Source organism: Puma concolor, chromosome B4 (assembly GCF_028749965.1).
Source record: "Puma concolor isolate L17-30 chromosome B4, mPumCon1.1.hap2, whole genome shotgun sequence".
Classification (NCBI taxonomy): Eukaryota; Metazoa; Chordata; class Mammalia; order Carnivora; family Felidae; genus Puma; species Puma concolor.
The window spans coordinates 63,507,178-63,520,182 of record NC_141673.1 but is presented as its reverse complement, the minus strand read 5'-3'; the positions used below and the strand labels follow the sequence as shown (position 1 = coordinate 63,520,182).

At 55.7% G+C, this 13,005-nt stretch overlaps 1 protein-coding gene across 1 annotated transcript; it reads right to left on the bottom strand.

Moving 5' to 3' along the window:
- Positions 1-3,544: 3,544 nt before the first annotated feature.
- Positions 3,545-11,895, bottom strand: KRT78 (keratin 78). The gene is made up of 9 exons (XM_025930725.2): positions 11,456-11,895; positions 10,815-11,029; positions 9,711-9,771; positions 9,140-9,235; positions 7,878-8,042; positions 7,398-7,523; positions 4,403-4,623; positions 4,092-4,126; positions 3,545-4,010 (listed from the first exon to the last, which is right to left on the bottom strand). The coding sequence occupies exons 1-9, from the start codon at positions 11,819-11,821 to the stop codon at positions 3,739-3,741; spliced, it is 1,557 nt and encodes a 518-aa protein (XP_025786510.2). The 5' UTR covers positions 11,822-11,895; the 3' UTR covers positions 3,545-3,738.
- Between the last annotated feature and the right edge of the window lie 1,110 nt (positions 11,896-13,005).

Sequence of the window (13,005 nt, the reverse complement as noted above, 5' to 3'; positions counted from 1 at the left end):
CACCCAAGCTTAGACCTTCTTTCTGTGGCTTAGGAATCGCTTCCTCCCCTCTGCTGCCGCTCCAACCAAGGGCTTCTGTGTCTGCAGACTGTCACCTGCCTGGGGTCCCCCCTCTCCCCCGCTGTGGCAGGACACAAGAGCAGAGGGGATGGCAGGCTGCCGCAGGAGGGACAAGGTAAGATGGCTGATGGTGTCAGCTGAGCACCCAACATAGGCCAGGCTGGGGACAGAGCGGTAGGAAAGATACGGGTGCCAGGCACCTGCGTGGCTCAGTCCATTAAGTGTCTGACTCTTGATTTTGGCTCAGGTCATGATCTCATGGTTCGTGGAGCTGGGCTCTGGGCTGATAGTGGGGAACCTGCTTCAGATTCTCTCTCTCCTTCTCTCAGCCCCTCCCCCCTCAAAATAAATAAACTTTTTTTTTAAATTTTTTTAATGTTTATTTCTGAGAGAGAGAGAGAGACAGCGTGAGCCGGGGAGGGGAAGACAAGGAAGGAGACACAGAATCCGAGGCAGGCTCCAGGCTCTGAGCTGTCAGCACAGGGCCCAATGCGGGACTGGAACCCACGGACCGCGAGATCATGACCTGAAACGAAGTCGGACACTTAACCGACTGAGCTACCCAGGTGCCCCTCAAAATAAATAAACAAACTTTAAAAAGGAAAAAAAAAAGAAAGATACGGGGTAAAGAAAACACTTGCTGCCCTTGGGAGCCCTCATACAAGGATAGGACTTTCTAAACTAACAGCAATGGTTCTTATAATCAGCATTTACTGAGCACTTCCTACGTGGCAGACACATCAGTGCAGTAACACATCTCACGTCCATGATGGGTAGGCTCCGTCCACCTCCTTCCTGCCCCAGATCAGTCATCTACCTTCTAGACCCTTGTAGGTTGCTCCCTCGCTCTCCGGCTTCCAGGTGGGTTGGCCAAGGCAGAGGGGATGGGGGGCGGGAGGTGGGGTCAGTAGGAGATCTGGGAGAGAGGAAGGGAGGACTGGTATTTCTCCCCAGCCTCTTCCATGATTATGGCTTCTTCCAAGTGATCCCCCCAAGAGTCCCTGCTCCTGTCTCATCTGTCACTCCTTCCTCCTGTCTTTTGGCTCTACACCGGGTGGCCTCCTCACCCTGGTTCTTCCAGGATTGTCCTTATTTAGCACTGAAAGCCCCACGTCTTGGAAAAAGGCTCAGTCCTGGACAAACCACTAGCCTCGCTATCTCTGGGGATGGCAGTGGCTTCCCACTGCTCCCAGCCTCTGGGCCCCTCCATCCTTTCTGTGTCCTTAGCCACGCCCACACCTCCATAGGTACTCCTTTCATTAAAGTCCATTTAGCCGACCTTTCGGGTGAATTTCGTTTCCTGCTGGGACGCCAAATGGCACGCCCCTCTGCCAGCCCTGTGAGGCAAGCGCTGTTATTAATATCTTTCCACGGATGAGGAAACTGGAGAGGTTCCACAGCTTGGTCAAAGCCACACCACTAGTAAGTGGCAGAGCTGGGACGCAAGCCCAGGAATCCTGGCTCCTGAGCTGTGTACCCCCAACCCCTGTCTCCCTTAAAGAAGGCTCAAAAGCTTCCTTCTCAGACATTTTTGGTGGAGATGGTCTGAGAAAAGGGCTGACCTCCCCTTAAAACTGGGACGGGGGTTGGGGAACGGCCTGACTTCCTGTGGCCAAGACCATGGAGTTTGGTGTTAGCCACATAGGGAGGGAGGAGACAAGAGGAGCCGTGTAGGAGCCAGCGGGCTGCTGGGGTAGGGGCCCGGGGGGAGAAGGTGACCCTCCCCACCCTCTTAGCATCTGGCCCTGATGCCCACACTCCTGGCCTCCTGCAGAGCTTCCCACTGAAGAGGGAAGAAGACTTTTCCAGTCTCATGTTCAGACAGGCCCAGTGGTGGGATGAGAGTCAAGAGGTAAGGGGATGGGCTGAGTTTCAGTCCCAAGTGCCCACCAGAGCCCCCCTGCACAAGCCGAGCAGCTGGTCCCCATCCTGGGTGCAAGAGAAGAACTTGCCCATGGGTCCCAGGCTAATGGGAAAACCTGGGTCCCAGGCAAGAACCAGACAGAGACAGAGCCAAGGATAGCTACGGGTACAGCCAGGCTGGGCCGGGGACAGAAAGGGTCTGGCGCATTCAGACCGAGGGAATTAGAGAAGGTTTCCAGGAGGAGAAAAATCCGGTGCAGGCATGGGAAGAAGGAAGAACAGGGATGAGGGGCTGTGTTCAGTCAGGAGTACAGCCAATTTACCAGGGAACAAGCTAGAAGAGATACTGAAACATCAGCAGAGATGGAGGGAATGAAGGACATCCCAGGGAGCAGAGCAGAGGGCTAGAAGGAGCCCCCCGATGAGCTGATTGGGATGAGGTGTGGGATGCCCGTTGGATATTCCCAAACAGTGATCGATATTTCCCAGGTTGACTTCTGCGGAGAGCGTGGGCTGGGCAGCAGGCCTGCTTCTGTTTTACTGGGTGAGGTGCAAGCCTGGGGGTCGAGCTGAATTGCCAGAGGGAGTGGCAGAGAGACTGCACACCGCCACAGGGCACCTTCATCTCTGCCCTTCAGCCTCCCCTCTAAATGCCCTGGGATCACCTGTTTAAAGCTAGTGCTTAGCATCACTGCTGAATTGTTAATCTCCTGGGGGCACTGCTGTCCAGGAGAAGGGCCAGGTTAAAGCTCAGAGATGAGGTGGGGCTGTGGCAACAGGATCCAGCTTGCTACCTCGGATGGAGCTGGAGCCAGCGTGTCCCTGGAGGAGACTGTACAAAGGGGCAGGACACAGAGGGAACTTCACCAGAAACCCCCATCCCCCCAACGGAGGCTGTCTGAATTAGCTACAGGAGGCTGGCCTCTGGCCCTGGTAACCAAGGCCTCTGGAAGGACGATCTGGCTCTCATGGGTGGGAGGGGTTATGTTGGAGAACCCAGAAACTGAAGGGGACGGGGAAGATGCTGAACCCCGGGGGCACCTGGCTGGCTCCGTCTATGGAGCATGTGACTCTTGATCTTGGGGTCATGAGTTCGAGCCCCACATTGGACATAGAACTTACTCAAAGAGAGAGAAAGAGAGACTGAACCCATTAGGAGGGCAGGCTGGGATTGATCCAGCTTGCCAGCATAGCCCAGTCCTGGCACAGTGCCTCAAGTATGGTTTGCACTCAGTAGAATTCGTGAAAGGGAAAGAGTGGGAGAGGGGAGAGAGAGAAGGGAAGATGCCCCCTCAGGGAGAAGTGGGTGCTGTTTCATGTCACAGAAGAGCTAGAGAAATGGTCCAGAGACAGGGGAAGAGGAGTAGGCAGGTTGGCCCGTGATTCCAGCCCGCAGGCTCTGGTCAGTGGGCCTCAGGCCTCTCCCCTCCCCACAAAGGACAATATTTGGCTGGCCAAGCCCATCAGGGGTTTCCCAGCTCCTCCTGAGGGCTGCGGGGAGGAGAGGACGAGGCTGGCTGGCTAGAGGACAGGGTGCTGTGGACTTGGCCTGGGGTGGACAGCAGGCAAAGGAGATGTGGGTCAGTATGCAGAGCAAGGGAGACTGGGCAAACACTCGGAACAGCGGGCAGGCATGATTTTATTGACTTGTGCAGAGTCCCCTGTGAGCTGGCTCAGGTTGTGGGCAAGGGACACAGAGCTGGCCAGGAAGGGCGGTGGGCAAGGGACACAGAGCTGGCCAGGAAGGGCGGTGGAGGTGGGAACTGGACTGAGAAGGTTCTGGAAGGCAAGAGGAGCAAGCGGCTGCCAAGTCACTCAGTACGTGAGGGACGTCTTCAGACTTGACTCCACCGTCTTCTTCAGGATGGTGTGACCGCCAGAGCTGGAGCCAGAGCTGAAATCGGAGCCGGACACAGAGCAGGGGCCCCAAACCGGGCCCTGCCCAGAGCCCAGGGTGACGCTGGAGCCTCCGGTCACGATGCTGGAGCAGCCAGACCCGAAGCTTCCTTTCCCACCTCTGAGTCCACAAGCGCCCCCCAGGTCACCACCAGCTCCTCCAGACACAATGGTGCTGCCTCCCCCTACAGCTGCCAAGAAATGCGCCAGAGTCACTGCAGGGTCCTCAGCTCCCCACCGGGACCCCTCTCCCCAAGTCCCCTGATACTCACAGACAGTGACCTGGCTGGTGCATTCCCCAGACATCCTGATGGAGAAAGGACAAGAGAAGGAAATGCTAAGAAGGGCTGCAAAGAATGCATTCCCTATGCTTTTTAGCTTCTTGGAGCAGCTCACATACCCAATCAGCAGATAAAACCCACAGTCCTAATTTTAAATCTCTGCCTCCCCGCCCCCCAGCAGAATGGGTTGCCCTTAGTGGCTCGGAGTGCCAGGAAATCTCAGAATCCCCCTCAGCAAGGAGAGCACTGCAGTGGCAGTCCATCGCCCTTTGCCCCCTCAGCTGAGTTCCCAGGCCCCCCACCTGCACTCCTCGGCCTCCAGCAGCCTGCGGTAGGTGGCGATCTCCACATCAAGGGCCAGCTTCATGCCCATGAGCTCCTGGTACTCCCGCAGCATCCGGGCCAGGTCCTGCTTGGCCGCTCTCAGAGCAGCCTCCAGCTCCTCCAGCTTGGCCTGGGCGTCCTTCAGGGCCAGGTCCCCACGCTGCTCAGCATCAGCGATGGTGGCCTGCAGGTCGGCATTCTGGGATGTGTATAGAAATGAGGGAGAAAGTGGCTGCAAGCCCAATACAGCCTCCCAAGTCACCTGCTATGGATGGAGCTTAAAGCCCAGGGTAGACCACAATCTCATGAGCTCAAAGTATCCATGGTCACCCCCACTTCCCCGTTGCTCTCATCCTAAGGGAACGCATTGCCTCTTCTGCTTCCTTAACTCCCCGAGTGGGTCGACTAGTGTCCCCAAAAATGTCATGTCCACCCAGAACTTCAGACTGTGGTCTTATTTGGAAAGAGGGTCTTTGCAAACGTAATGCATTAAGGACCACAAGATGATAGCATCCTGCATGCAAGATGAGCCCTAAATCCAATGAGTTGTGTCCCTAGAAAAAGACAAGAGAACACGGAGACAAGCACAGAGAGATGACGCCATGTGACAACGGAAGCAGGGACTGGAGTGATGCAACCGTAAGACAAGGAATGCCCAGGAGTCCCAGGGCCGCCAAAGGCTAGGAAAAGGCGAGGAAGGATTCCCCCGCCCAGCTCCTTCAGAGGGAGCGCACCTGCTAACACCCGATGGCATGCCTCTAGTCTCCAGAACTGAGAGAATACACAGTCTGGTGTTTTCAAGCCTCCAAGTTGGTGGTACTTTGTTACGGCAGCCACAGCAAACTCATCTGCTTCCTGTCTCACCTCCTCCGATGATCTTCCCCTATTTCTTCCCACTCCTGCCCCTTAGCTCCTTACCCGAGGCACTTTAGCTCTACCCAGGCACTTAATGCCCTTCCTGTCCTGTATGGAGCAGTATCTACAAGTCTCATCTTGAGGGTGACCACCATCCTTGATGGTTTGAGAACAGCCCCATTTCAAACACTTTGTCCTGTTAACAAAGTACAGTAAAACCTTGGTATGGGAGTGTAATTCATTCCGGAACCATGCTTGTAATCCAAAGCACTCCTATATCAAAGCGAATTTCAAGAACCATTGGCTCCGTTGTGATCATGTGACGTTCAGTGTCACATACTACTCGTATTGGCAGACATCGCTCGTTTGTCAGGTTAAAATATATTAGAAACGTTTGCTCGCCTTGCGGAACGCTCGCAGAACAAGTTACTTGCAAGCCAAGGTTTTACTATATATCAAACCATGTGCCTCGGTTTGGGGGTTGAGAAATACGCTCTCTGTGCTTACCTCTCTGATCTGATAGAAAACTCCCAGAAGGGGAAAAACTTCTCTATCTAATCTGCCATCCAGTGGGTTTACCTTCCTGTTTGGGTCAGGAAAGAAGGCATTCCCTAAAGGCTCTCATTATTCTAGTCCCAGTGTAGTCTCATTCCATTCTATTCTATTCTATTCTATTCTATTCTATTCTATTCTATTCTATTCTATTCTATGTTTTTCTATTCTTTTCTTTTCTTTTGTATTCTATTCACAAGCACCTTGTTGTTGGGAAATATCTCTATCCTACAAATGAAGAAACTGAGGTTCAGAAAAACGGTGAGGGGCAGAACTGGGACCCTAACCCCGGACAGCTGATGTCTGGTCCTAGACCGCGGGGCTCTGCCCTAGGTCTGGCACAAGGATATCCAGTCCACCATGTGTGTGCAGGAAAATGGGGCCGGGTGGGAAGAATTCCCAAGAGGGATTCTCGCAGGACAGGCACCTTGCTGTGTGGCAGAAGCTGTGGGTCCCAGATGTGGGGACAGAGTAGCACTCCTAAGTACTGGCTGCTGGGCTGAGGCTCCGCACCCTCAGTCACCCTGGTGAACGAACTGAGCTTAGAAAGTATCTGGGCTCTGCCCTTAGATACTGATTCCCTCAGTCTGACAGAGGCCCAGGGATCTGCATTGTAACAGACATCGCCGAGGCATTCGCAAGCAAGGAATTCAAATCTATGGACAAAACACTGGCAGCAAATTGAACAATAGGACCTGGTCACCTTCATCTCGGGTCCCGAATCACATCCCACAGGAGAGCAGGTGAGGATGGGTGGAGACTGCGTCTGGGCTTTGAATGGCCTGAGCTCCAAGGGCTTTCCCAGGGGGGCCCCACCGGGGAGTGGACGGGTCACACGCGCCCTGCTTGCCAAGCTGAAGTGCGTGAGGAGCCCGCCTGATCTGCCGTCTCGGCTCTCAACCCTCTGCCGATCCCAAAACCAATTCTTCGGGTTTGGGGAAAGTGGGTGCAAAGATACCGAGAGCTGAAGAGTCTGTAATCCTTCACGTCTAGAAGTGAGGTCTCCGGGACTAGCAGGAAACCATGTCTCTCTCCTTGCTGCCCTCTCCCTCTCCCCCTGCCAGCCCACACCAGGCACCTACAGCATCACCTCCAACCCACACATAGCATCTAAAGCATCTGCTTACGGAGGGCTCGCCCCCCCCATGCACCCCCATTCCACTTCCCATCTCGCCTGCCCCCTGAGTTCCTGGCTCTCACACTCCCCAACGCGGGACCCAGAAAGTCAGCACCTAGCCTTAGAGTCTCCGCTGGGCTTGAGGAGTAAGACTCAAACGAAGAGACTAGAAAACAGATGGATTAACACTCTCCCCCAAGGAGCCAAAAGCCAAATGTACACCTGGCCATGAAAGGCAGCGCGAGCAGCGCCCCCTGGAGTTGTTCAGTGCAAAACACACACAGGCTTGAATTCAGAAGGAGGTCAAATTCCTCCGAAATGGGGCTTGAGGTTTTCTCCACCCAAATTATCCAAAGCTTCAGCCAGTACTCAAACCTGGACACAGACCTAGCAGTGACCCTGGCACCAAGAGAGTACCGGGAGGGCCTGGGGAGCTCTGGGAGCCTTACCTGCTTCTTGAGGTTCTCAATCTGACTTTGCAGCCTCTGACTCGCCTGCTGCAACTGAGAAATCTGGACTTTGGTTTCCTTCATGCTATCCCCGTGAAGCTGGGCGGACGCCTGAAGCTCCTGGTACTGAGGGGGACAGAGGTGACACCATTAGTTGAGAGGACCTTCACCTTTGACCCCAAGACCATGAGAAACATCGTGTCCCCAATTCTTCACCTCCTCGCATCCTCACTCGGAATGCAGGTGAAACGCTGAAGGCAGGACACAGTGGGATGAGCCCACGCCAGTCTGGGCTGGTGTCCCCTGGTTTCCCTCACTGCCCCCCTCCTGGAGAGGGGAAGTGGCCATGCCCACCCAGCTCTGGAGCCCCAAGGAGGTTATCAGAACTGCCCCAAGGGGACCGAGGGGGACGACCACCCTGGGGCATGGGCATGGAGACACAGCCCTTTCCAGCCCGGTGCTGCCCCCTGGCCCTGGCACCTTGGTCTGGTACAGCATCTCGGCCTCGGCTTTGCTGTTCCGGGCAATCTCCTCGTACCGGGCACGGACCTCAGCGATGATGTCACTGAAGTCCAAGCAGCGGTTGTTGTCCATGGACAGCACCACGGACGTGTCGCTGGCCTGGGTCTGGAGCTGGTTCAGCTCCTGCAGGGAAGACTGACTCAGTGTCCACCTGCCCCTGCTCCCTTTCCCCCTTGGAGTCCCGGGCAGGTTGTCAGGATGCCTGACTTCTGCCCACACTCCGTCAGGGGGCAGCCCTCATTCCCCTGGGTGGTGCTGAGCATGCCCTCTGTTGTCTCCTCTCCTGAAAAGGAGGGTTGTAGGAGGTGATGTCTGATGACTCTTGCAGCGTGGACATTCAAGGTAAATGTCCTGCAAGCTCGAAATCGCCTGGTCCCCATCACTGCCCTGACTTCTTATCACACCTGCCTCCCTCTCGCTCCTTCTGCTCCAACCCCCACAGCCTCTTCATTTCCACAAAGATACCAGTGCTCCACTGGGGGCCCTGCGCTCCACCTGCAATTCCCCGGTTCCACCTGCCTGGTTAACTTCCCCACCAGCCTTCTAATCTTCTCTCAAACTTTGTCTTCCAAATAAGGCCCTCAGAGTGCCTGGGTGGCTCAGTCGGGTAAGCGTCCGACTTCGGCTCAGGTCATGATCTCGTGGTTTGTGAGTTCGAGCCCCGCATCGGGCTCTGTGCTGACAGCTCAGAGCCTGGAGCCTGTTTCGGATTCTGTGTCTCCCTCTCTCCCTGCCCCTCCCCCACCTGTGCTCTGTCTCTCTTGGTCTATCAAAACAAGTAAACGTAAAAAAAAAATTAATTAAGGCCACTCTGACCACCCTATCTGAAATTGCCACCTGCCTTACCCCCTCCCCACTTTCTTAAGCCCCCTTTCCCTGCTCTGATTTTTCCTGTTGGCCATAGCACTGATCACGTTCTAACGTACTCTACAATTTACTTCTTTAGTAGGTCTGTTGTTTATTGCCTGTCTCCCAACAGAAAGCAGGCGTTGTGATTTGTGTCTGGTTATTGACTAGTGCATCTCCAGGACCTAGCAATCCACACAGTACGTTCTCAGTATTTGCTTGTCAAATGTCTGCAGGACTGGATCCAAGTCACCCTAACCAGGCTTCGCCTCCTGGCCACTCCCACTGTGGCCAGGGAGCCTGCCGGCCCCCTCCCCTCCCCTCACTCCCACCTGCCCTCAGCAGACCACCACCCCGCATTGGTGGATCCTCACTTCTTCATACAGATGCCTCAAGAAGCAGAAGTACCCTTGCAGAGACTCCAGTGTGCCTTCTAGCTCCATCTTGCTCAGGAAAACCCCATCCGCATCCTGGGGACAGGAAGACAGCAGCCATGTACTCCCACTTCCTGCTTGTGGGTCCCACTCTGGCTCAGGAATTCTGGTCGCGCACTGCCCAATACTCGTCCACAGCTCTCCCCGCAGACCCGCTCCTTCCTCCTCCAACCCCGCCCCACCCTGTTCTCCCTTTTGCCTGACACTGACCCACACTGCCTTCAGGAAGCCTTCCCGGATTACTCTCAACCAGTTCTGCTTCTTCCACTCCCTCCCCACCCTCTCCCACAGTGACACCCAGAGCTCATCATGCAGTCCTTCCATCCGATCTCATCCTGGGGTCCCTCTGTCTACATAGATGTCTCATTTCTCTGGGGCCCCCTACAGGCTGCATGAGATCATGTGCTGCATTAGGATTCCCACCCCCTACCCTCCCAGCCCTGAATTGGGCTTTAAAGGTGCATGGTGGGTGCTCAGGATCCGCGGGAAGCAGCTGGACACCCCCCCTCACCTTTTTTAGGACCACAAAGTCATTCTCAAGTGTGGCGTGCCTGTAGGCCTCCTGCTCATACCTGTCAAATACGTACAGAAGGACGATGCCTGAGGTGGTGAGATCAGAACCCATGCCCCGCCTCCAAGCACAACCTCCCAGAAAAGGCCCCTCTTGCCTTTAGATGCTTCCAAGCAGGACACATAACCAGCCAGCTCCCCTACCTTCCCTATCAGGAGGTCATTGTCACAATCTGGCTATGACCCTCTCCACTCTTTCAGCCCGTGTCCACCCGACCACATGAGGCCACTTTCCTTCACGTCTGTAAGGCACATTCCCACACCTCTCCTCACTACTCACAATCGTCATGTGAAGGGGACATTTTGGATTGTGTCAGGGAGATCACGTGACTTTGCCCAAGTCGTAGATAATTAGGTGGCGAGAGCAGATCTAAGACCAGCTCTCCCGGTCCCAATCCTGGGCTCTTTGCAGGACCCACCCCGCCTCACAAGCCATCCTCCCAATGGCTCTGGGAGTTGAGAAGAGCAGGTGACATGTTCCCAACCTACAGGTAAGGAACTGAGGCCGGCAAAGGCAAAAGGCCACACAGCTACCCTTTGCTCACAGTCGCCAAACCCAAGCCTCTGGTTAGTCCAGGGCTCTCTCCACACCACCAGGTGACCTAGGTGGGGAGCCCAGAAACACAGCCCAGCTGTGAATCATGCCACAAGCCTGGGGATGGTCCCCCTAAATGGATTCCCTTCCACTACCGAGACCAGAGAACATCTGAGTCATTTTAGCCCACAGCTTGCTCAACAGGATTTATCGAGGAAAAACCCACTGCGGCATTGTTTAAACAGGCCCCTCCCAGCCCTGACCGGACACGTGGCCCTTGTAGCTGGATCTATTGGAACTGAGGCTCTCCAGACCTGGGCATCAGGCACTGTGGGGCCTCCTTACCTGTGACAGCGGGGCACCCTGAGAATCAGAGGGCTTGGGATGCAGAAGGGAGGCCACCCATGTGTCTCTGGGAGCTCAGCATGTGGGAGACCCTCCAACCAACAGCCCCGATCCAAATCCTCCTGGACCCCACCCGGGCCCCCGGGGGCACTGGGGTTTGCCTACTTGGCCTTATACTCCTCCTCCTGGTCCTGGCAAAACTTCAGCTCGGCATCCAGGGCCCCTCGTTCTCTCTGGAGCTGCTCCAGCCACCTCTTGAGCTGGGCCACATAGGCCTCGAAGAAAGACTCCAGGCCCTGGGGACTGTCGCTTACCCCCTGCTGCTGTAGCAAGTGCCACTTAGTCTCCAGGACCTTGTTCTGCTGCTCCAGGAACCGCACCTGCAGCACAAATAGAGGGTCCCTGAGGCTCCGGTAGGACTCCCTGGCCACAGGCTCTGGAAAGTCAAGCCCCAGGAACCCCCCACCACCACTTAGCCCACCTTTCCCCTACCTCCCAAATCCAGCCTGGGCACGGGCAGCCTCACGCCCTCGCATGAGGCTCTGAGCACATCAAAGTGATCAGGATGGCTAACAGGGGAGGGGCTTCCCACTGCTGAACAACTGTTCTCTGTCCCTGTGCCCCAACCACAGAACAGCAGGGCCTCAGCCTAATCAGGACTGCAGTTAAACCACTGGAAGGACTTCCTCACTGCAGAAGTGATTAGAAAAGTGGTAGCCAAGGAAACTTCTCCATTCCCAAACCCACTGAGGACAGTTCCTCCAAGGGAGGCCCAGAGAGAGGGGCTTAGCCGAGTTGACCCTCACCTTGTCGATGAAGGAAGCAAACTGGTTGTTGAGGGTCCTGATCTCTTGGGTCTCCTGAGTCCGCACCGCCTGGAACTGGGAGTCAATCTCAATCTTCAAGGGGGTCAGCAGACTGTGGTCGACGGTCACTTCCCGGATGCCCCCCGGAGGGCACAGGGAAAGCCCAGGCCCACAGCGGCCCTCCCCAAGCCACACCCCTAGCCTTCCCCCTGATGCCCAGGCCCTCCCACGAAAGCCCCCCCTGCGCCCCCCAAAAGAACCGAAGCTCCTGCTACTGAAGCTGCCTCTGCCACAGCCCCCAGAGCGAGGAGAGCAGGCCGAGCGAACACTGAAGCCCCTCTGGGCCTGGCAGGAGGGGTGAGACATGGTAGAGACAGAAGGTCACACAGCTGCAGGCAGACAGACGGACAATAATCGAAGTGTGTGAGTTCCTGCCCTGAGGCCCCAGCACGAGACTTTTATCCCCTCCCATGCCTGGGCTGGGCCTTGGGGAGCAAGATGTTCTTGGCCTGACTGTATCTGTCACTGTCTCCAGCTGACCTATTCCGACATGGCTGTAGAACAGGGGCCCAACACGTGCGGAGCCCAAGGGAGAAGGAGGCCCAGACCCTGCCCTCGGAGCTCCCAGACCAGCAGGAGAGCTGGGCCCGTCCCAAAGACAAGGAAGCAGCCCGAGACCTGGACCCCGGGGCTGGGGGTGGGAGCGATGGCCCCGAGCAGTCACTGTGGGTCATTCAAGGAAGGCTTCCCAGAGAAGGAGATGGGGGGGGTGGCAAAGGAGAGACGGGGTCAGATGGAGCATCTGAGTGCCCAGGAAACACTGGACAGAAGAGAGTGAAGCTTCTCGAGGGAGAATCGACCTGCAATAATTGGAGAAGGAAGGCGCTTGGTGGCACTGGGAGAAACTACGAGGTTAATAGAGGTGTTATTGTCATCGTTGGCTGAAAGACGCTCCAGGATTTGGAAATGAAACCGAAAAACAGGGTGTCCAAGTCCCTCCTCTTGCTCAACCCAGCAATCATCCATGAGGCGCCACCCCACTCCAACCAGGCATCTCCATCCAGGATCTGGGCAAGTGGCACATTTCCAAGCCCAGCCTGTGTCCCTGCTCCTTCCACAGGCACGCAGCCCAGGCCCATCCACTTGGGTCACACACTGAGTGTATCAGCTTAGAGATCAGAGGCACCTGGGCTCTGAAGTAAAATATGCATTTAGAAAAATACTCCCGGGGAAAGTGGGTGATGGGCATTGAGGAGGGCACCTGTTGGGATGAGCACTGGGTGTTGTATGGAAACCAATTTGACAATAAATTTTATATTAAAAAAATAAGAAGAGGGGCGCCTGGGTGGCTCAGTCGGTTAAGCGTCCGACTTTGGCTCAGGTCATGATCTCACGGTCCGTGAGTTCGAGCCCCGCGTCGGGCTCTGGGCTGACGGCTCTGGGCTGACGGCTCGGAGCCTGGAGCCTGCTTCCAATTCTGTGTCTCCCTCTCTCAGCCCCTCCCCCGTTCATGCTCTGCCTCTCTCTGTCTCAAAAATAAATAAACGTTA

What these genes read in the sequence shown, in the direction of transcription:
- KRT78 (XM_025930725.2), bottom strand. Translation starts at nt 11,821, where the DNA reads ATGTCTCACCCCTCCTGCCAGGCCCAGAGGGGCTTCAGTGTTCGCTCG. An exon ending in TTGCTTCCTTCATCGACAAG is followed by an intron (nt 11,030 to 11,455) that starts GTGAGGGTCAAC and finishes TTTGTGCTGCAG; the next exon opens with GTGCGGTTCCTGGAGCAGCA. An exon ending in TGAGGCATCTGTATGAAGAA is followed by an intron (nt 8,043 to 9,139) that starts GTGAGGATCCAC and finishes TCTTCCCTGCAG; the next exon opens with GAGCTGAACCAGCTCCAGAC.